The following is a 25,622-nucleotide window of genomic DNA, read 5'->3' on the forward strand; positions in this document are numbered from 1 at the left end:
CGGACCATTTTGAGTGGGAGGATAACTCAAATATTATTATTTAAGTTACTTTCAAGCAATTTCTGCAAAAAAATTTGAGTCACCTCTCAACGTCCATCTCAAAACAGATGCGCCCTGGACTATAATGAGGGACATCAATATGAACTGCTAAGACTGATAATACAGAGAAAGATAAGAGGAGGAATGAGTATAGGAAGAAGGAGAGTGTTCTGGTTGAAGAATCCAAGGGACTGGTTTAAATGCAGTTCTGTAGAACTCTTCAAAGCAGAGGTAGATAGAGCAAAGTTAGTGATGATGACATCCAACCTCCGATTGCGACAGGGGACTTAAAGAGGGGCCACAACATTGGCACAATATCACTTTTTTGTTAGAATGTTAGCTACTTTTATGCCAAATTTCATGTCAATCCAAGTGGTTGTTTAAAATTTAGAGCAAAACCGTGAGCAAACGTACTATAATCAGTTATTTTTGCAATAATTTATTAATAACAATGTCAGAACGTGGTAAGTTATCACGACTAGTGGCAATCAATCTAGCGTATAAAAATACTATGAAAAAGACTAGAAACTTGCTGTTGATAGCGCATTATTTCGAGCTTTTCCGAGAATAAACCATTATTAACCCAATAAGAACATAATTTGAGTAATCGCGACTAGCCGCATTCGATTCAGCGACCAAAAATACACCAGAGAAAACCTTAACTGTATATATTTATTTGTAGCGCTTCTAATAATACCTGAAAAATACCTAATTTTACCATAATTTGTTAATAACAATTAAACGGACCATATTTGGGCTTGCAGACCACTTCCATTGGATTCAGCGACCCAAAAAACCTGTAATACCACCATCAAATCACGGCGAGCTAGAATTTCCCACAAGACCTCCTATGTTGCGACTAGACTAAATGCAGGAACAACAGTATAATATTATTCGACTAATTATGATGGGCAAAAAGGCATCCACAGTTATGATAAATACTATCATTCTTCTTCTGCGGCCCTACAGCCGAAATTAACATTTGGCCTCCTTTATTTTTTGCCTCAACCCTTGCTTGTTTGTGGCTGATCTTCTCCATAGACGGACTCCTAAAGGGACTTGTGCGTCGCTGTATACTGTGTCTTCCCAGCGCTTTCTTAGCTTTCCAACCGGTCTCTTTCCATGCATTCTAGCATTCAGTGCTCTTTTTGGTAGCCGATCCTCTCCCATTCTTATCACATGTCCGGCCCATTGCAATCTTTGTATTCTAATGAAGTCTGACAGGGGTCTGCTTCCTTATAAACTTGAAATATTATCATATCACAGTTTCATATAGAGATTTTCTGCCAATGACTTAATTAGCGACGACCTAAGTGAATGACCCTAGCAAACGAAGATAAAACAGAAAATTTTGCTTTAAATAAAGATGCTAGAATATTTTAAGTCGGTTTCTTCTCCACCATGCACTTTTTAAATATTTTTTCCCATAATATCCCATAATACTCACTGTGAGTGACACGATTATCAGAAAGGATTGTAGCCAAATACTAACAAATAATCTAACAGACTGGGAAAGTTTTAGATCAATCGTTGAAGATAGAATTGAATTAGCAGTACCATTAAAAAAATCTGAACAACTAGATGAGGAAGTTGAGTTGCTTGTACAAAATATACAACAATCAGCATGGGAAAGTACTCCTACTATAAGATCAAACGTCAAAGGACACAACTATCTGAAAGAAATTAAAAAGTTAATTAAAGAGAAAAGAAAAGTTAGAAGGAAGTGGCAACAAATCAGAGCACCCAAAGATAAAACAAATTTAAACAACGCTATTCAAAAACTTGAAAGAAAGATTCAAAATGTAAAAAATTAGTCAATCAGTTATTACATGAGAGAGTTTACGGATGATAGCAGCACAGAGTACTCTCTATGGAAATAAACAAAAAGGCTAAAAAGACTAGTAACCCATTCTCCACCCATTAAACTAGAAGACGGTAGCTGGGCTAGAAGTAATGAGCAAAAGGCAGAGAGATTTGCCACATATTTAGAAAATACATTAAATCCGCATGATGACCAAAATGATGATCAAATATCGATAGAGCCTGACCAGACAGAGGAGATAATCAAACCAAACATCCCCGAAGGAAGTAGCTAATGAAATAAAAGAGAATATAAATCCTAAGAAGGTACCAGGATATTATCTAATTACTGGAGAATTACTAAAAAACCTGCCTCGTAAAGCCATACTCAATTTGACCAACATCATCAATGCTGCATTTAGATTGAGATATGTTCCAAATTTATGGAAAATATCTGAGGTTATATTGATTCCAAAATCAGGAAAATCACCAAATGAAATGTCTTCATATAGACCATTATCACTTTTACCAGTGATGTCGAAGCTTTTTGAGAAACTTCTGCTATAATGAATGAAACGAATAATTGAAGAGAAAAAATGATTCCAACCCATCAATTTGGCTTCAGAAATAAACATTCTACGATTGATCAGGTACACAGAATTACTAACATAATTGAGAAATCATTAGAAGAAAAGAAAATCTGTTCTACAATCTTTTTAGACGTAGCTCAGGTCTTCGACAAAGTATGGCATGAAGGTTCAGTCTACAAACTCAAAATTCTTATGCCTATACAATATTCAGAAATTTTACAATCAAATTTATTTGACAGATATTTTAGAATTAGCAAGATGACGTGTACACTGATCTAAAAGAAATCAGAACAGGAGTCCCTCAAGGAAGCGCATTAGGTCCTGTTCTCTACCTGCTATACACATACGATATACCTGGAATGGAAAATGATACTATAGCCACATTTGCAGATGACACCGCTATCTTAGCAGTAGGTGATACCAGCGAAGAAGCAGCAGAAAAATTACAGTTGGCAATAAATAAAATACACAACTGGACTAAAAAATGGAAAATCAAATTAACTGGATCTAAATACATTCATGTCAGTTTTACAAACAAAAAATCGAAAACATTCCAATTAGAATACATGATGCCTAAATACCATTAGCATCTTCTGCAAAATATTTAGGTATCACATTTGATGCACGGCTTCGCTGGAAAGTCCACATTAAAAAGAAAAGGGAAGAATTAGTTATCCGTTACAAAAAAATGTATTGGCTTATGGAAAGAAAGTCTGCATTGTCCACACATAACAAAATACTGCTATACAAACAAATACTTAGACCAGTATGGATGCATGGCTGCCAACTCTGGGGCTGTGCCAATTGAAGTAATATCCAGATTAACCAGAGATTTCAGAATAAAGTGTTAAGGAACGTCGTTGATGCTCCTTGGTATATCCGAAATGTCGGCCTCCACAAGGATCTTGAGATGGAAGATGTAGACAAAGTTATCAAGAAGATGGCAGGTAGTCACGAATAACGGCTCCATAGTCATGTAAACATCGAGGTTATCCAGCTCCTCGATAATACTGGGTTAGAAAGAAGACTCAACGAAGAAAACCATTTGAGTTAGTGTAAAAGCAGAGCAAAATTCTGTATTGTGTGTTAGTTTTGGTTTTAAAATACAGACTTGTTAAAAAAATAAGAGGACACCATAAGGTTAAGATCTTATATTATGTATCATTTAGTAATTTAAGTTCAAGAACAACTGATCATTGGTCAACTGATGACCAGATTTCAGTAGTCTAAACACAGCTTGTGTTTAATAAAAAATAAAAAAACTTTTAACTCTGTCTTGTTTTTTTTTTATTTGTAAAGAAAATAGGCCACTAAATATGAATCTTCTCTAATGTTTTATTTTCCTTTTAAAATGTAAGTTCTTTCATCAAAACCCAACCGTTGGTTTTTATTATTTACGCCTTACCTATATTTCGATCTGGCATGTAACAAGTATACAATCTCTTGTAATCTTACCGTAGGTTTGATGGAGACGGCTTTCCTGTACCACCTTTCGGCATCCTGATACCGGACAGCTTGTCGCATGGCCGTCGCGGCGGCCACCGCCAACTCGTAATCTTCGGGGCGTAGTTCGGCGGCTTTCTCGTACATGTTCGCCGCCTCCTTGTATCGGCGACGGGAAGCGAGGAATTCGCCTGGAAGCGAAAGGGGAAATTTAGTATTTTTCGTATTTTGTTAACACGTGACTTGAAATGTTGGGTTAAAATACTTTTATTTTTTGAAATGTGTTTTACTTAACTTTAACGATAGTTTAAAGCATTCAATCAGAAAAAATCAGACATAAAAACAGTTTATACATCGTTTTTTAGATTAGAATGGTTAAAATATATAAATTTACTTTTTTTACGGAACAAAATTATATTATATAGGCCTGGATCCCGCGTACCAAAAAAAAGTTTATTAATAGCAAGCTGAAAATTTGTTAATCGCTTAATGGTATCTAGTCGGACAAACTTTGATGTACGGGAACACTAGAACAGGAAAAGTTTTAATTGTGGAACAGGTTACAGATTTCGAACGTCAGACTACAAAAAGGTGACATGTATTTTGCGGAACAGAACTTCCAGTTGATTTGTTACTCTTTCATTAAACTCTTATGCAACAATCAGACTGCTATTTATCACCAACGTAATTCCTGGAATTTGACATGTTCCACGTATCGGACTTATTAAAATGCCCAACATATTTGTCGGACAAACATTTTTTAAAATTAAAAAGTCCCTGCTAGTTTTCACAGTCATAAACTTGTCGGGATGGCATGTTCCAAAATTAAACTCAAGTTCCACAATTACAACTTCCCCCGTTCCAGTGTTCCCATACATCAAAGTTTGTCCGACTAGACTCGGTTAAACTATTAACAAATTTTCAGCTTTAGCAAATTAGCAAATTTCATACATACGACGAAAATGAAAACTAACTCTTTTATGATATGTGTGCTGCACGTTAAATTGTACAGTCAGTAAACAAAAAACATCATTCATAAATATAGCATTATTAATCATAACGTCAAAAAGTGTGATTTGTATGGTAGGAACACAGCGTCCAAATTTAAAGATCATTTTGGGGTTATTGCCATTAATACACTATGATTTATTTTTAAACCAGAAGTAGTAAACTAAAAACACATATTCACACCCTAGAAAGTCACTAAAATATCACCAAATACATCTTCTTTTTTGGTTGATCATATCGGCCTTCGACTGCAATCCATAAATATTATAATACGTCGCTAAAGAGTACTAAATATAACAGCTGTGTTTTAAATAAAATCTAAAAATTAAAGGAATAATGCAGAAAACACGAAGAATCTAGTGTCAAAATGTCATAAATGTCAATAGTGTAAACATTTCGTAACAGTGGAGTAAACTTGCATGAGATTGGACCAATGAAAAACAAGCATTACAGCGCGGTAAATTTGAATTACTCCGCCTGGTTCAAAAACGGAGTATAGATTAATAAACAGATCGACAAAGACGTGTAGATACAGGTATTTTTTTTTTAAGTTTTGTCATCAAATATTAACTCAATATAGCAGACTATACACAATATGTTTGTAGCCAGTTATTACGGCTATAAACTGGCTATAAGCAGCTCAGTCTAGGGATACTGGAAAGAACTGAGGGAGGCCTATATCCAACAGTGAATATGATTGACTAATTGATGGTAATGATTATACACTTAGCGCCGGTTTTTCGAACGCTAATCAAAAATGATCAGTATCAAATATTTAATTACTGTCACCAACTGTCAATGTCAACTTTGTTTGGGTTGCTGAAAACATAATTATTGATTACAATTATGAAATTAGTTAATTAATTATGTTAATAATTGTTATGTTAATTAATTAACTAATCTCATAATTATAATCAATTATGTTTTCAGCAACCCAATCAAAGTTCACATTGACAGTTGGTGACTGTAATTAAATATTTGATAGTGATCATTGTTGATTAGCGTTCGAACAAAAGGCCCTAAGGGCCGGTATATGGTCATATGGTGTAGATGTCATCACCATGAAAACGCGAAAGTTAAGGTTATTTGACGATAGTCCACCCGCTGTAACTTTTCTCATGCGCTACGATTCATTTTCAATCAAATTAAGTCAAAACATAAATTGAAACGAACGTCGATGTGTAAAACATTTTGTATACTGTATACTATATACTGCCCACATCGGCGTACGTTTCACTTTCTGTTTTCACTTAATTTGATTGAAAATGAATCGTACCGCATGGGAAAAGTTATAACGGACGGACTTATATATGAAAGTGTATCAAAAAACAGTGTGAAAAAGTAAATCCCATTTAAAATACATTGTTACTTCACGCACACTTTAAATCCTTCACGCACTGCTATCTATAATGACAGTTTTCACAAACTAAAAACTTATACATAATATGAGATGGAGTAGATAAACCACTATTGTGTATTGTTATCTGAAAAAATTTAAAAATTTATTCGAAAAAAACCTAAGAACCGTTTTTTTTTTTGTTTCCTCAAAACCAGTAAATTTGACTTGTTACCTTTTGCGCTGTGGCCGTCGATATTATTTTAATTTATTAATGAATGTCGTAAAATTCATCTAAACGTGAAACTAAATTCCATTTGCCTAAAAAGTATTCTGTGTATCTACTTTTAATGATCAAACATTACGGTACATAGCAAAAACGCCTGACTAAGTAGGAACATCACCGACTTCCCAGCGTGATACTTTCCAAAAAATAGCTGTCTGCTGCCCTTTTGAATAGCTAAGTAAAGTGAATAATGGCACAAGTCTGTAGACGTGTTTGTAAAGGGTTTGCTTCTATCCAGGAAATTATATCCATACAAAACCGAAGCATTGTCGCGCTTATCAGTATATTCATTCTAAAGGATGGCGGCGTATATTCAAAAAAGAGTTTCCGTCGACAAAGTTACAATGCAGCGTAGAAGAGGGAATAATGGACGGTAGTAGTGGTTAATGCAAGCGTTTATTATCTTTCGGCTATGTCAGTTACTTAAAAAGCAGTCAAGTGGCATACAGGGAAAGATAAAATGTTGGATTAAATAAATTGAATTTTGATGTTGTACGAAGCTCCTTTTATAAGCTAATAGTAGGTACATTACATTACAGAAACTGACATTTTTGGTATTTTGAATTTGATAACCATAAATATTTTATATAAATTACAAACGCCTGATATTAATATTAGGTCTGGATCCCGCGTATGAAAAAAAAGTTGACTAATAGCAAGCTGAAAATTGGTTAATAGCTTAAGGGTGTCTAGTCGGATAAACCTTGATATATGGGAACACTGCAACAGGGGCAGTTTTAATTGCGGAACAGGTTAAAAATTTGACGAAAACGGCACATTTATTTTGTCCGACAGAACAGACTTAAACTCTCCGAACAGAGATTAAACTCTCATGCAAAAATCAGACTGCTGTTTATCACCTGTCATCATTCCTGGCATTTGACATATTCTACATGTTCCACTCATTAAAACGCCCATTTGGTGATAAATAGCAGTCTGATTTTTGCATGAGGGCTTAATCTCTGTTCGAAGAGTTTAAGTCTGTTCTGTCGGACAAAATACATGTGTCGTTTTCGTGGTCTGACCGTTCCAAATTTTTAACCTGCTCCACAATTAAAACTTCCCCTGTTCCAGTGTTGCCATATATCAAAGTTTGTCCGACTAGACACCCTTAAGCTATTAACAAATTTTCAGCATGCTATTAATCAACTTTTTTTTCATACGCGGGATCCAGACCTATATTGGTAGGGGAGGCCAAGCGGGGATTTTTGCAGTTATTCGAGCGTCTCAGATTATTACATGGGGAGAAACCTGGTACCCTGAAAATGTACCTCTACCAAAATATTCGCTCCTAATGCAGTGGAGTTCGTTAAGGGGGGGGGGGGCGAAAAAGAAAATATATCTTTAGAAAAACTCGAAATCATCAGATTAAGATAAAGTAAGTTAAGTACATGCAAAACAGTGTATATTTAAAAAATCTGACGATCTGAGTGGGGCCTAAAGAAATGCTGTCCCAAAGTTTCACAAGAAAATAAGCGAATATTGCGATTTTCGAAAATGCGAAAATTTCGAAAAGCGAAATGAATGACAGATCGAAAAACTAAAAAACACGTGCTCAATATTTTTTAAAAATCTATCGAATGATACCAAACACGACTTCCCACGGAGAGGTATGGGGGGTAAATTTAAAATTTCAATTACGAATCCCGCGACATTTCGCGATATGAACATCAGATGGAAAAACTGAAAAATACACGTTTTCAATATATTTGAGAAATCTATCGAATGACGCCAAACACGACCACCACGGAGGTGGGGTGGGGGTTACTTTAAAATCTTAAATGAGACCCCCCATTTTTTATTGCAGATTTGTCCCCACTAAAATGGAAAACTTTACTTAAATTTTTTTGGTTTTAGGACCTACTCTTCAAAATCCAATAGGTCCTCATAACGCTCGAGTGACTGCATATTTAGCATACTTTGCTTCCCTACCATATCGTTACAATATCAAAAATTATTCTTATTTTAATACTGAAGATTTGTAATATTTAAATTTGTAATGCATATTATAGATTTATATTATATTTCACAATCTTCCTTGAATGACTATGTAGTAGTTGCTTAATAAATTTAGAAAACTCTAAAGTTTACTGCTAAATCCAATAAAAAGTCATCAAAAGACAACACAGTTTCAAGGAACCTATCAAATAGTTATCAAACGGCAAAAACGGGCAAAGTACAGTATGCGGCAAAATAAAGAGTACTGAAATGAATATTGAAATGTTTATGATTATTTATATATCTACTATACGTGATATAGCCTTGCAAACATTATTCACGACGACGCACTTTCCCGATAAAACAGATGTTAAAGATGCCCTTTGACCAGGGGCGGATCTACGGGGTGGCAAAATGAGGAAGTTCCCGCCCCCCTAATAGGGTCCAAAATTATAGAAAAAAATTGTTCAAAAATAAAAAAAATATATTAGCTGACATGAAACTGAAACAACAGATAGAGAAATTCAACCCAATAAACAGTCTAGTTAGGAAAATTAAGGGACTTATTGCCTATAAGCTATTATTTTGTATATCTTTTATGTAATCTGATTTTATGTTTTTTATATCTTTTGGTTGGTTTTTCATTGGAAGTTCCCTCCTAAGGCAAATATCCCCCTCAACGGCTGACGGTGGATCTGTCTGACTCCTTCAGCATTCCCCATATGTTCGCATCTGGTGGCGTTAGTCCTGGTGAGTGGCAACTCCCAATCTGATCGCGCAGTATTCAAAGAGACTCCCTGGCAGTGTGACAAGTTGTCCTGTTCTGCTGAAACCATAGTTGACTTTAAGTTTGGACCATTTTTATGACCTTTTCCGAGTGACCGTAAAATAGTACTCCACCATAAAAATTTTTTCTGCAAAACTGAGAACCATTCTGAAGCACCTAACACTATCATGACATTCACATACATTATAACGACGTTCGGAAACCACTCAGGACATTTCGGCACCTGAAATAGTTACTAGGAGTTATGCAGTCAGCAACACATTAGGATCTTACAGAAGTGGTTATAGACTAGGGGTGGGCAAACTTTTCTTAGTAAGGGCCACAAAATGTTTTTGGTCTATTACCAAGTGCCGCAATATTTGTTACCTTAACAAGTTCTCGAATTTTTAACTTTTTACTAATTTTATTTAAGGGGGAGGTCTGGTTTGAAATTATCATTTCAAGCACCTTTTGGAATTGTTTAAAACTATGGTAGAAATATTTTATTTTTAAATTAAATAAACATATTCAGTACAATTCAAATAATATTAAAAAAAATGTTCAAAACCAAATATTGAAAAATAAGCCAACGATGGCAAATTTTTACAGGCACCTAACAAAATGGATTTTGCAGTAGACATCAAAACTCGTCATTGGATTATATGAAACAACAAATTCAAAAATATGTTATCAGCTTATGAGTCTCTCGAAATAACGCTGTCGTGTTTTTTTAGTTTTCACGATTTTTGAGTTTTTGATATCACTCAAAAATCAAAATACCAAAATTTTTTGATAAAAAGTGTGAAAATCAACATATTTGTCATTGTTAAACAAAAAATAAGCATAAATCAAAAACTATCTCGAGAGAGTTACCTTAAGGAAATATATGAAAGATTTCAGGTGGATATGTCAAGTAGCTTTTGAGCCCTTTTGACAATGTCCACCGCCTTTGAAAAAGCAGTTTAGAGAAAACACATTTAGTTTTGATAACTTTTATTTTCAATTGTCTGTCAAATCGTAAAGTGATACGCACTGGAATATGTTTTTGAATCGCAGAGTAATTTACAAAAGAAAAGGGAGCAGCTGTTAAACGTTTTTCACTAGGGTCAAGCTAGCAACAGAGTATTATCGAATTTATGTACTTTTGAAATTTTCAAACCATTGATACATATTTATTCTAATTGTCGCTTCTAAATTCTAGAAGTTATCACCAATTCTTCTTGTCAAGTTATCACCAATTCCGGTCCTCAATGGATTTTTATTTATGTTCATTATTCAAAATGTTATGGACTTTCGGACATTTGCCAAGATTTGTAAAATGCAAAAGTATTGCAAAATATGCAAATTAATCTATAATTTCTAATTGAATGTAAACTGGTACGGAATTAATTTGAACTGAAAAACGATTTCTTTCTTGAAATATGGAAAATTAAATATCTTCAAAATCTTTGAAACAACTTTCAAATTCCATCAGCAAATTACAAAGATTTTCGATATGAGAGCAAAAACCATCAAATATTATAACAGCATGGGTAATAGAAACGACACGTGTTTAAAGACACACGATTAAAGAGTACATCGAAAATAAACAGTTAGATACAAAGATTTTCTTCATAAATTTTAAACTTATTTTCTGATACATTATTAAATTTAATGATGTTAATGAGGGAAATAATTGGACTTATTCTTTCTTTTTTATATGATCAATGAGTAGTGTAATTCTCATTATACAAGTTTCATTTGGCGTTCAAAACTTGAAAATTTAGCAAATTTGTAGCATGTTCAATTTCTAAAAATAAACTAATGTCCTCCCCTAAAACATTTTTTAAGAATCTTTTCTTAATCATCGAACATTATTGTCGATTGTGGTATGACATCAGTATGTTCTGTTTCTAACTCTTCCAAAAAATGCTTTGAATGTACAATGATTTAATCCTATTGAACGAATAAAATTAACAATATTAGTTGCTATATGGAGATGGTAGTCCCACTCTGAATCGAATATAAACAAAACCTGCCTTGAACCCTTTTTAATCTTTAACAATATTAGTTATAATTGAAATGACATTGCGTTGTCTACTTGCAAAACATTTTTGCACAATACCTGCTGATGGATTATGCAGTAAAAAACTAATAAATTATGTTCTGGAAATTGTTCAAGAACGTAATCTTGAAGTTTTCTCAACATTACAATATTTGTTCCCCTTAAATTTGGTGCCCCCTTAGTAGTTACATTTACTAGGTAATTAAGGGTTAGTTTAAAATTTTCCACACAGTTTCTGACCACTTCGAAAATATCATTTCCATTTGTTAAAATTTCATGGATGAGCCGACAAATCTGTGCCAAAAACCCAAATAATTGTCCGCTTTATGTTGAAAGTTTGCGGAAAAATCACCCGCTGCGAAAGTGTTAATTAATAGCTGCATTATCTATCTAAGTATATTTAATTATCAATATTAGGTATAATTAAAAAAGAATCTTTAAATGAAAATAATTCACTTTTTTCCGCGGGCCGCAAAAAAATGTCCAAAGGGCCGCATGCGGCCCGCGGGCCGCACTTTGCCCACCCCTGTTATAGAATTACAATTATTAAAAAGGCTTTTCACGAAATGCGTCTAGTATATCAGAATTTGTTTAATTAGTCCAGAGAAATAAGGTTTTTCTCGTGACACATCCCCCTCCAGGCCGAAACCAAATTTTTTGAGTAGTATGGACATCTATATTATTAACCTATATGTTTCCTGCAGCCGATTTTGATGATATACATAGTTATAAACAAATGAAGATCGAAAAACTGTAAATTATCGCTTTTTTCGTCTATTATCAAAAAGTTAAGCACTTTAAACAAATTTGAGAGTAAGAAACTCATAAATCGTATAAAAAACTTCAATATGGCATTCGCTGAATATGTCCAACCTTATTGGTTGCTTGGAAAATTGCAAAATAAATCATAAATATTGAGTTTTTATAAATATTCGTAACTTAGGCAAAAATTAACTTAGAATCTTCTTATTACACGGAATGCCGAGACTTCTTGTACTTAAATTATATTTTAAATTTCAAAGCAATTGGTCAAATAGTTTAAAAGTTATTTAATTTATTTTTCCCACATTCATTTTTTTTGCAACACTATAAGTCAGAAAATTATGAGGTTACAATAATACTTCTGACAGTTTATAAAAGAAGAACATTTATACTATTACCTTAATTAAAAATAAATGACAAAAAATAATTTTAAACAGTGTAAAATTATTTTGCAAAAACATGTCCATTCTTTGCTTACTTATAAACAATTAGAATAACTTTTTAACCGTTACCCGTAGAAAAATTATTTTTTCATATTTAGAAAGACTGAATTTTTATACACATTTAGAAAGAAAAACAACTGTTCTAGGACATTTAGGGATAAAGTTAGCCCCCCCATTTTTTTAATTCACATGTTTTTGCAAAATTATTTTGCAATATCTATAATTATTTTTTGTCATTTTTTTTAAATTAAATTAATACTGTAAATTTTCTTCTTTCATAAACTATCCAAAATTTTACTGTAACTTCATCATTTTCTGACTTACAGTGTTGCAAAAAAAATTAATTTTGGATAAACAAATTAAATAACTTTTAAACTATTTGACCAATTGCTTTGGAATTTAGGGTATAATTTAAGCACCATAAGTCTCAGCATTCCATGTAATAAGAAGGTTCTAAGTTAATTTTTACGAAAGTTATGAATATTTATAAAAACTCAAAATTTATTATTTATTTGGCAATTTTCTAAGTAACCAATAAGGATAGACATATTCAGCGAACGCCATATTGAAGTTTTTTATACGGTTTATGAGTTTATTACTCTCAAATTTGTTTAAAATACTTAACTTTTTGGTTATAGACGAAAAAAGCGAAAATTTACCGTTTTTTGATCTTCATTTGTTTATAACTATGTATATCATCAAAATCGGCTGCAGGAAACATATAGGTTATTATTATAGATGACCATATTACTCGAAAAATTTGGTTTCAGCCTGGAGGGGGATGTGTCACCAACATGATATATTTTTTCCTTATTTCTCTGAACTATAATATGTACAGCAGCGATTCTCAACCTGTGGGGCTCTCTCTTAGTAATGGGGGGGGCGTGAGCATATAAAAAAATACACCAACATCATTAACTATTTACTGAAATCAAAGCAAAACAAAATTCTGACAAAATAAAAAATATAATACACATGAACACTGAATAGGAGTTATAATCATAAAGAGCACTCAATACTAAAAAGTAAGATTTTACTGTTTTTTGTCAAAATTATTGAACGAGGGGGGGCGCGGTGAAAATAATTATGGAAGATTGGGTCGCAAAGGGTAAAAGGTTGAGAAAGGCTGATGTACATAAATGTACAATTCTAAGTTGAACATAAATGTACAATTCTAAGTTATTGATTAATGTGTAAGTGTTTTGATGACTGATAATTTTTGATCTTATTTGTTGAGTACAGATAAACTACAAAATTGGAAAGTGATGGTATATTTCGTTTGGCTGAAGAAATTTTGTTGTTACGTGCGAATAAGAATGAAACTAAAAACACTTGATAAGACTGATAACCCAAGAGACTCAATCCCAAACCGCCCGAGAATGAATGGATGAATAAGGAAGAAGGGTGGAGGATCAGGGTGGAAGGATGTGGAGATAATCAATAATGTAAAAAATAAAACGGATAATGTAGAAATAGTTCTAAATTGCTGTATAATTAACATAATAAGAATGTGGAACGATAAAATTTGTATAAAATTTATTGAGAGTTTGAAGAAGGATGTTGCTTAGAGAAAATTTGTATAGAACTAAAAAAGGTAAATGATAGTCAAAGTGTGATGATACACATAAGATGAGAGGATATAGATGATATGTTTTATGAAAAAAGTTGTCGGTGTAGGGGTTGAAAATCTCGATTAAAAAAAACATGGCGATTAACACAATTAAGACTTTTCTACTTCTTTTTAACTATTTCTAAGTCCTCATACAGGTCCAATTTTAGGAAGCTTTTTCGAGGGATGTTATGTAATAATGAGACGTTTTCTGGGATGTTGAGCGTATGTTTATTTTGTATGAGATGTTGTGAGAAAGTTGAAGTGTTCTCTCTTTTGGTATGTTCTAAGGAACGAGAAGCTAGTGATCTACAGGTTCTTCCTACATATGTAGCATTACAATTGGAGCATTGTAATCTATAGACTCCACTACGATTCGTATAAATAATAGGATCTTTAGAATTGGTAAGACACCCTCCTAGATTATTTGGTACTTTAAAAGAAATGTGAGTGTTATCAACTGCTTTTTTAAGACGGTATCTGATATTACCGAAAAGACGTTCATGATGATACGGTAGGGAAGCATAGAGGGGTTTAATGGTCAAGTCTCTGGGGAAAGCGGTCTCTCTCAAGACTATAAGGTGTCTCTTTTGGATGAGTTTGTTTATAAGATTAGGGTCGTAACCGTAGTTAAATGCTATTTGACGGAGAATATTGAGTTCTTTATTATAGTTAGATGGAGATAATGGAATTGTCCCTAGTCGGTGCACATCACTGTGGAAGACTGCATATTTATGTTACATTGGCTGAAGAGAGGATAACGGAATGACATGATCAGTCTGAGTAGGTTTCCTATAGATGCTGGAATGGAATGAAATCTGGAAATGGTGATGTCAAGAAAACTAATTGATTAGGAAGACTATAGTTCCACAGTGAACTTGATGTTCGGGTGGATTTGATTAATTTTAGAAAGTAATAGATCAGCTGATTCAGAATTACCTACAATAAGGACTAAAATGTCGTCAACATAACGAAACCGATGGAGTATTAGGGTTTTTTAGGATATGTGTGGATTCTAAATGATCTAAATTTTTTTTAAATTATTTTAGTTTTATGTTACACATGACAATCTTACTTATATGGCTCTATGGCAGTTGCTTAATGATTTTAGAAACCATAAAGCTTACTACCAGATTAAATGCAAAGTGCATCAAAAGACAGCACAGTTTCTATATTCAAGGAACCCATCAAATAACTATCAAACTGCAAAAACGGGCAAAGTATGTCATTTCTGTCTAAATATTTCCAATCCTTAAACCCTATCACCATTTTCATGGTACATCAAATAGGCAAATCGCGCTGAGCACGCTTCGCATCGTCTTCAGACTTTGGATTATGACCGTTAAAATTTCGTATGTAAATAATATCGTCTAAGTATGCCATTTCCAAGGCAATCTTTTTATTGCGGGATTTGTATTTTGTATGTGATTTCGCAGCTCCCTTTTTGCCGGGTATATTTTCGAGCTTTGCCTCAATTTCTTCTGCTATAAAAGAGATTCGATGTCATTCCCTGTACTTATGAGAGGAAATGAAGCTCAGCTCGTTCTATTCGGGATACGCGTGGGTTAGCATTGCGACGTTCAAAGCATAGACGTGCTTTAATTTTTTAGGTAAGAGGACATGTTTAACCATTCAAATTAGATATCCTTATTTTGTATATCAATGCTAGAGCAACAAAATTAAATTTGATTCCATTATATTATTTCTTACTAGATTTAATGCCCTCCTGTTACATTTTCAATATTTTGTTTTATTACCCCTTTACGTTATTATAAGTACAATGCCTAAATCGACGGCGTCACGACAGAAAGGCATAAGCGCCATTGACAGTTCTTTTCAGGAGACACAAAAAACGTTTAACATCGCTTAATATTTCTTTTTTTTACATTTTTTGGCATTTTATTATTATAGAACTGAGGCATTTTGACTTATTATATGTTAGTTATAAAACAATTATTATAAACATGAGATATTTAACATTTTGGTGCTTACGCCTTTAATGTTAGGTTCTGGAGTGTTTAATCCTTTTTGAAAGGCGGTTAGCCTATTTGGAAAAAAATATTTTGATCAAAAAATGTCGCTTAGGAACTTGTACGCCTTTTAATTTTACGGAAGTATAATAAAAATGGAGAATAAATCTTTTCATTTTAAAGCATAACAATTAAGTAAAAATAATACAAAATAAACAATACGCAATATATTTATGAGTTTCTTAGAGTCATATTTGTGTAAAAAAGTATCAAACAAAAATAAAGTTAATTTAATTATCACGCTATATTAATTATAACAAGAAAATAAACTGGCTTTTTAAAGAATTGTGAGCAAACACGTTTTTGTATATCATTCTTCAAAAGAAAGTATTGATAAGTTAGATTACGACGTGAATCAGAAACTGTTCTTTTTCTCTTTAGAGTATGACATTAACTCAACCATTAATGAAATGTTTCTTATCTAAATTATTACCTAGGTTCCAAAAATTTTTAAAAATACTATTATTTCTGTCCTCAGTGCTGAAGCTTTTACATTGATTTACACATGTTTTGCCTAAACATGGATTAGGAAGCAAAACTTTTTCATCAACGAGTTCGTTTTTATAATTACAGTATCTTTTCCCCAAGTTACGTAACTTTCATTGACGTAATAATGGTAGGGGAGCAAAGTATGCTAAATGTGCAGTCACTCGAGCGCTTTGGGGACCTATTGGATTGTGATTATTAGGTCCTAAAACCAAAAAAAGTTAAGTAAAATTTTCCATTTTAGCGGGCGCTTGCCATTTTTTAATTTAATTTTCCATTTCCATTAATCGTTTTTTCCGAATATAGCGCCATCTATCCATAATTCGAAAAAATGTTTCGAATAAAAGTTGCTTATTTTTATGCAGAGAACTCAAATCTGCAATAAAAAATGGGGGCTCCCATTTAAGATTTTAAAGTAACCCCCCACCCCACCTCCGTGGGGGGTCGCGTTTGGTACCATTCGATATATTTTTCAAAAATATTAAATAAGTGTATTTTGCAGTTTTTCGATCTGATGTTTATTTTACTAAATATCGCGGGATTTGTATTTAAAATTTAAAATTTACTCCCCACCCCTCTCTGCGAGGGGTCGTGTTTGGTATCTATCGATAGATTTTTAAAAAATATTGAAAGTGTAGTTTTCAGTTTTTCGATCTGACTTTCATTTCGCGAAATATTCGCCTTTTTCTTGTGAAAATTTGTGACTCACCAATTCCCTTACGCCCCGCTCAAATCGTCAGATTTTTTAAATATACACTGTTTTGCATGTACTTAACTTACCTTATCTTAATCTGACAATTTCGAGTATTTTTAAGGATAGATATTTTTTTCGGGCCCCCCTAAACGAACTCCCCTGTGTTAAGAGCCAATATATGGCAGAGGTACATCTGCAGGGTACCACGTTTCTCCCCATATGATAATCTGACGTGCTCGAGTAACTGCAGAAATCCCCGCTTGGGCTCCCCTACCATAAATTACTTTCCTTTTTTTTCTCTTTTGTCCTCTACCTTCAGGTTGAGTCCTTTGAGATCAACTACCTGATGTTTTACTAGAAATTAAACCAGTTGATGAGCTAGAACTAATACTGTCAATTTCACTCTCATTTTTAAGAAATACTGTCAAGGATGATGAATCTGATTCGGAGTTTAATAAAGAATCATTATCTTGTATAAAATCATTACAACCTATTTTATCATTAACTAATGGACTAAATACTATTGCGGCATTATTACTACTATCATTAGTATCATCACTATCTGAGTAAGGCACAAGCTTTTTATCACAGGTTAATAAATCAGTCTCTTCTTCGGCAGTCTCATCAATGTTCGAAAATAAACGGCTGTCAATATTCAAATTTGGACTTAGAGGAAAACTGAAATCCACAATGGCATCATCATCTAGAACAGAACTAGGCATTTGGAGTTCTTGTTTATGGTCTTTTAGTATAGGCTCTAAAAGAACATCATGCTTTAGCGCTTCATTGAGGACCTCATTTTCAGTGGAAAATGAACCATGGTTTTTATTATTTCCGCTGAATTCCTGCACATTACTATCCAGATCCTCCAAAATGGATAGCAATACAAGATTTATTATTTTGTGCCCCCGAGAAACCATTCTAAAACCATTAAAAAAAAAAGAAGTAAGCGCCACTCAAATGTTAGTTTTTTAAAATAATATTACTACCAAAATATAACTTAAAATTAAAAAAAAAGACGACTATACAACAGAGTAGATATATATTTTATTTAGGTTCAAACTTTATTTAAGTCGGTTAAGTAGTAATTTGTTTATGGCAAATTTAAGTCATAGTGTATTTTAAATAGCCAAATGGCGGTTACATAAACGCAAAATTTTTTTCTGAAAACGCGTAACCGACAGTCGGTAACATTGTGGATTTTTATGGTATATTATGATTTCTCAACATAAATAATGTAACTAAACGCTTAACAAACCATTAAATATTAATAATATTATAAGTTATTGTTTATCTTATTGATATGACCACGTTTTCAGACCCAAGACGTAAGCACCACCTTCCACTACGGATCTTGTCGCTTACTGATTTCAGTGTCTCATCTTTTAAGAAACTCGTTTGGCGGTTAGAACATTCAAAGCCCCTTTTAGTTGGTTTGGAATTTTTTGACAGCTGCGTCTTTTTAATAGTCGATAGGACGTAAAAACTATTTTATTTTGATACCAAAACATAAATTTAGAATTTTTGGCGCTTACGCCTTTTTGTCGTGACGCCATCGAAATATTAAATTACCAGTGATTATTTCAATTTTTTCTGTAACAGGAATATCAATCAAAGAATATTAATATTAATTAATTTTCTCTTTTTTTTCTTCTTTATAACGTTCAACTTTCTTTGGAATTTTTACTATACGAACAGAAGTAATGTGACTGCATACTGTAGAGTCCCTTTCGTCTCCTTCATTCGTCGCCTCCTTGCCTTATAAATTGTAAAGCGCATATATTAAGGATGTTACCAGAAAATGGTAACAAGAGAATTTTCAGATTTATAGTTTAGATCTGGGACTTCTCATTTCTCTCTACACATTTTTAATTATTTAAAAAATGAACCTCTCATATGAATCATAATATACTTTCTTGCAAATATCTTTGGTTTTGACCTAAAGTTTGATACAAAATTTATTCCATCCCGTATGGAAATGAATTTTGATTTTATAATATTATACTATTAGGTCTGGATCCCACGTATGAAAAAAAGTTGATTAATAGCAAAATTTGTTAATAGCTTAAGGGTGTCTTGTCGGACAAACTTTGATGTATGGGAACATTGGAACAGGGAAAGTTTTAATTTGGAAACAGGTTAAAAATTTGGAACGTCCGACCACGAAAACGTCTCATCTATTTTGTCGGACAGAACTTCCGATTTATTTGTTACCCTTTTATTAAACTCACATGCAAAAATCAGATTGCTATTTGTCACCTGTCATAATTCCTGTCATTTGACATGTTCTACGTGTTCCACTCCTTAAAATGCCCAGTTGATGATACTCGTACATAACAGTCTGATTTTTGCAGGACAGTTTAATGAAAGGGTAACAAATTAATTGGAAGTTCTGTCCGACCAAATACATGGTACATACGTTTTCGTAGTCTGACGTTGCAAATTTTTAACTAGTTCCACAATTAAAACTTTCCCTGTCGAGTGTTCCCATACATCAAAGTTTGTCCGACTAGACACGCTTAAGCTGTTATTTTCAGCTTGCTATTAATCAACTTTTTTTTCATACGCGGGATCCAGACCTATATGTATTGTTCATTGGCGGATTGATATATCTCTATGAAATGTTGTCACTCATGATAAGGTAATATGAACCGTATGCACGCCAATGGTGAATATTAAATTCTTAATTGTGTGTGAAAAAATGCGTAATATCAGCCACTTAAAACCTACCAAATTTCATTTGCGTATCTCAACCGGTTTTAGAGCAATAAATAAATCGTCAGTTTGTAAGAAAAAATTCTACATCCCGTATCTCGGAAACGAAGCATTTGCGGACATAGATTTATAAAGCAAAGGGTCATTATTTTTTTCACGCAGAATTACCCGTTAAAGTTTGTCGCACTTATTTACAAACACCCTGTATTGATAAAAAACATGGCTAGTTTTAAAGTCACTAACTTTTTTATTATCCAACATAAGCAAATAAATAAAAAATTCGAATGTTAAGAAAACCTGTAGCTATAGTTGGGTTTTAATTTCAATATTTTATAGAGGCTAGAATATTCCACAGGGTGATGCGAACGTTGAGAAAAAATCGGAGTTTGATTGGTACACCCTGTATGCACTGAAAATTTATCTGTCTAACAACAATATTAATATAGCAATATTGTTCAAGAACAAGGCTATAAAATATTAAAACAATTATTTAAATCGGACAACAGGTTTAGGAGATACGAGACATCATAATGACCCATTTTTGGGGTGTCCGTTTTTAGAGCTGGTGAGTGTATCTTTGTCCCCTTATTTAATGAATAATCTCTTAACTTAAAATTCAATGTGTCATGATTCTGGGAGCAGGCTCTAGTATGTAAGCAATAATTATGGTGATTGCAAGAATACACTTTTATATTTTATTAAGAGGAAAACGAAAAGCCCTAGATACAAAGTTTACTACCTTTTAAACAATTAGAATAATTGAAATAAAATACAGTAAACAATATTTTAAATCCGAGACTTTTCGTTAATAAACTTCTTTCTGGCTGCATCCCGTATCTCCGGATTTTACAATATATAATCACAGAGACGACGAAAATAGGAAAAGGCAAAAAGGACACTTAGGCCTTAATTACCTTCTCTTCGTCTAGGAAAAGGACCGAAAGACAATTTCTAAATACTCCGAACTGAGTAAAAATGGACAAGATAAATGCAGATTTTTGTTTATATTCGGTTCAGATTTGGACCACCATCTCCATATAGCCATTTCAGCATCCTCATGCCTCATCAGTGAAGCTATGCAGATTTGTGACTGCATACCTTCACTGATGAGGCATGAGGATGCCGAAATGACTATATGGAGATGGTGGTCCAAATCTGAGCCGAATATAAACAAAAATCTGTATTTTTCTTTTTATATTTTAATTGAAAGCTGAATAAACGCAGTCCTTTTCAAATAAAAGTGTAACTCATCCTTCGTTAGCTTTTTAACATTGAAAAGGGCGAACACCTCCGAAAGTATTCAGTATTTGTTCAACCAATATAACATAACTGCTGTTCTACGGTTACGGTCTTTTTAATAAATTAGTTATTGTAGGTAGCTAAATAGAGAGTTTCGCAGTAACGAAATGTAAAAGTACAGTTAATTACCAAATTAGAAAAAAATAAGACGACAGAAATAATATAAAGTTAAGTAAAGTAAAATAGGAGGAAACTGAGGAGTACACTGAAAGAAAGTACACTTGAGAAAGAAGGAAACAAAGATTATTTTTGGTTTTTAAAGTGAAAAAGTGGATTATGCAACCATTTACATTGGTAGTTCTTAAGAGGTTAGTCAAGGAAAAATAAATTTTTAAATGTTAGCAATATGTGATTGCAAGAATATACTTTTCCATTGCTGTTTCAATTGGAGAAACAGCATAAATAGACTTTGTCAAATTAAAGTGTATCAAATTAAGGTGTATATTGTTATTGTCCCTTAACTACTAAACAACTTGAAATATACTTTATGGTCGATTTGGTTACATAAGTGTTGCTTATTTTTTGTGTATTAATAAATATGGTAAATTATGTCTTTTCTAAATTACCGTCTTTAGTCCAGAGAAATAAGATTTTTCTCGTGACACATCCCCCTCCAGCCGAAACCAAATTTTTTGAGTAGTATGGTCATCTATATTATTAACCTATACGTTTCCTGCAGCCGATTTTGATGATATACATAGTTATAAACAAATGAAGATCAAAAAACGGTAAATTATCGCTTTTTTCGTCTATTACCAAAACGTTAAGCACTTTAAACAAATTTGAGAGTAAGAAACTCATAAATCATATAAAAAACTTCATTATGGCGTTCGCTCAATATGTCCATCCTTATCGGTTGCTTAGAAAATTGCTAAATAAATCATAAATTTTGAGTTTTTATAAATATTCATAACTTAGGTAAAAATCAACTTAGAATCTTCTTATTACACGGAATGCCGAGACTTCTTGTACTTAAATTATATTTTAAATTTCAAAGCAATTGGTCAAATAGTTTAAAAGTTATTTAATTTGTTTATCCCAAATTCATTTTTTTGTAACACTGTAAGTCAGAACATTATGAGGTTACAATAATACTTCGGACAGTTTATGAAAGAAGAACATTTGTCCTATTATCTTAATTAAAAATAAATGACTAAAAATAATTTTAAACAGTGTAAAATTATTTTGCAAAAACATGTCGATTTTTTGCTTACTTATAAACAATTAGAATAACTTTTTAACCGTTACTCGTAGAAAAACTATTTTTTCATATTTAGAAAGACTGAATTTTTATACACATTTAGAAAGAAAAACAACTATCCTAGGACAATTAGGGACAAAGTTAGCCCCCCCCCCCCATTTTTTTAATTGACATGTTTTTGCAAAATTATTTTGCAATATTTATTATTATTATTTTTTAATTTTTCTTTAATTTAATTAATACTGTAAATTTTCTTCTCTCATAAACTATTCAAAATATTACTGTAACTTCATCATTTTCTGACTTACAGTGTTGCAAAAAAATTAATCTTGGAAAAACAAATTAAATAACTTTTAAACTATTTGACCAACTGCTTTAAAATTTAGGACATGATTTAAGCACCTTAAGTCTCAGCATTCGGTGTAATAAGAAGGTTCTAAGTTAATTTTTACATAAGTTATGAATATTTATAAAAGCTCAAAAGTTATGATTTATTTTGCAATTTTCTAAGCAACCAATAAGGATAGACATATTCAGCGAACGCCATATTGAAGTTTTTTATAATGTTTATGGGATTATTACTCTCAAATTTGTTTAAAATGCCCAATTTTTTAGTAATAGACCAAAAAAGCGAAAATTTACCGTTTTTGATCTTCATTTGTTTATAACTATTATCATCAAAATCGGCTGCAGGAAACATTATATGTTATTATTATAGATGACCATACCACTCGAAAAATTTGGTTTCGGCCTGGAGGGGGTGGTGTCACCAACAGGATATTTTTTTCCTTATTTCTATAAACTACTTATCTGGTTTTCTCATTGTGTATTTTACATTATGACAAGAACGTCTCTGCTCCCGAGAAAGCTAGTCGAAGCCACTCATCAAGATGGCCCAGCGTTCTTTTCTGAACAATTGGTGCCCAACGTTCCATTACTCGGGTTCAACCCTGTTCTGCTACAATTATCATTCTAATGGTGCCCATCCGTTCTGGATATTGGTCAGCATGGCTATCCTAACTTTACTTGCTGCTATTCGAGATAGTCGTCCGGTTATAAAGGTATTGAACTACTTTCTCATGTTTTAAAGCCAAGATATTCTTCTTCCTGGTCATCTCTTTCCAATTACCTTGCCCTGAAGCATAAGTTGCAGCAAACCATATCTCTGTTTATTTCTGGTTAGCAATCTTTGATTGTGTTAATGACCTCCCATTCCTCCATCATTCTACGTAGAAGCTCAACATTATTCACACGATCTATCAAATTTTTATAATGCATCTGTAACACTGTATCCCAAATACATCGAGTTTTCTTAAAGAAGTTTCAGGGGGTGTCCAGGCCTCTACTTGGTATAATAACGTAGAAAATTTCGCGCTTAGTGACTACCATGTACTTTGATTTTTCCGTATTGACATCAAGTTCATGTTCTTTACTTAGATCTGATATGTTCTACATTGTTATCATGTACTTTACCATTGTACCATGTGCCACCTGATACCATTTTTTATACCATGTACTTGGATTTTTCTGGATTGACATCAAGTCCATATTCTCTACGTAGATCTGATAAGTGCAACATTATTCTTCGCAAATTATCTAAGCTATGTGCAAAAACTTCTGCATCTTGTGCATATATAATATTATTTAAAAAAATGAAAATAATCGTTTTAATTCAATTCAACGAAACGATTATTTTCATTTTTGTTATACCATACCCTGTATTAGAGTACAAAATGACACGTTTCATATAGGTAATCTGAGACGTATTATTGAAATATTTTCCTAGTGTCGCCGTTTGGTAATGAGTACCTCGGTTAACAGATTACTTGATTCGTTGTCGAAATTCTTTTTCACTCATTTAGTATTATTTAGGCGCACTTCTTTGGCCAGTACGCCTTCCTGCAGTTCTCCCAGTCCTTGCTCGGAGATATATTCAAAGTACATATTTAATATCAGAAAGACACAATTAATTCTTGTCTCATTCCTCTCTCTATGGAGAATACCTCTGTCAACTGATCATCCATTTTGATGTTGGCAGTTTGGTGGCAACATAAAATATATAATAAACATATAATATATATTTTATGTTACCACCAAACTAAATGATCCTAAAGTCTGTACCACCTAATCCCACGTTTTTCAAGATGCTTTTGTGCTTATCATGTTTTACTCTATCAAATGCCTTTTTCTAGTCGAGAGAACAAATATAGCTTTACTCCACTAATCAATCACCCTGTATACGTCACAGTTGACATCCCTGCGCCTCTGAAAAAGCAGTTGAACAGAGAACAGAGCCTCTTCTGTTCCTAAGCCATCGCGGAATCCAAATTGTTGTTCGTATTTTTTATATTCTGCCGTGTTTCACATTAAAAAACTTTTAAGAGCCCGTTCACATGGCAGGCGCTTAACTACATACATTTTATTTTGACGCGTGAGCATGTGAAAGGGTTTAAATAACACGTATTTAATTGTAATCGCGCGTTATCCAAATGCAAGTCGTCGCTTTTCATGCGAACGGGATCTAATTATTATGCTGTAGTCTGCATGTTTTTGCAGATAATTTTTTGGGAATAGTTACGAAGGTCGACTTTAATCAACTTTGGGGTAGCGTTTGTAGCAGGACTCCAGATGAATATAACGGTGTATACCCCATTTTGTTTTTCAAGCTCAATAATACTTGACTTTAGATGCATCAGATACTACTTGTCAATACGTTTCAAACTCATGTTCAGTGATCATAATCGGTTAAGCCGTTTAGAAGTTATTAAGCTGCAAAATTATAATCCAATTAACGATTATTCCCGAAATGGTTTACGCAGGTGTAGTGATTACGACGCTAAATTTGATCTGGCAACGGGCAATCCTAGTTCATTTACCGGCCATCCCAATATTTTTTTCCAATCTATTTCGAATAGAAAAAAATCTAGCGTACATTCGATGGACACTAGATCATTTGGGAGATAATGCGACAAAGGCGACCATTTATAAAGCTTAACGTGTAATCGAGAAACATTGCATTCAACTTCATACATTTAATTTATAAAGAACTTTGAAAAACACCTGATACAAGAATAAAAAAACCGCTAAACGCCGTAAAAATGAATGGCACATACAATATTCCAGCTACAAAAGA

The 25,622-nt window shown here is 33.0% G+C and overlaps 1 protein-coding gene across 1 annotated transcript in view; it reads right to left on the minus strand.

The window, feature by feature from the left end:
- Positions 1-25,622, minus strand: part of LOC114326216 (protein O-mannosyl-transferase TMTC2) — a 588,400-nt gene that overhangs the window by 38,251 nt on the left and 524,527 nt on the right. Inside the window, exon 6 of the mRNA XM_050652153.1 lies at positions 3,885-4,063. Within this exon, the coding sequence (XP_050508110.1) occupies positions 3,885-4,063 (179 nt within the window). The remainder of the gene's footprint in view (positions 1-3,884; positions 4,064-25,622) is intronic.

Source organism: Diabrotica virgifera, chromosome 5 (genome assembly GCF_917563875.1).
Source record: "Diabrotica virgifera virgifera chromosome 5, PGI_DIABVI_V3a".
Lineage (NCBI taxonomy): Eukaryota > Metazoa > Arthropoda > Insecta > Coleoptera > Chrysomelidae > Diabrotica > Diabrotica virgifera.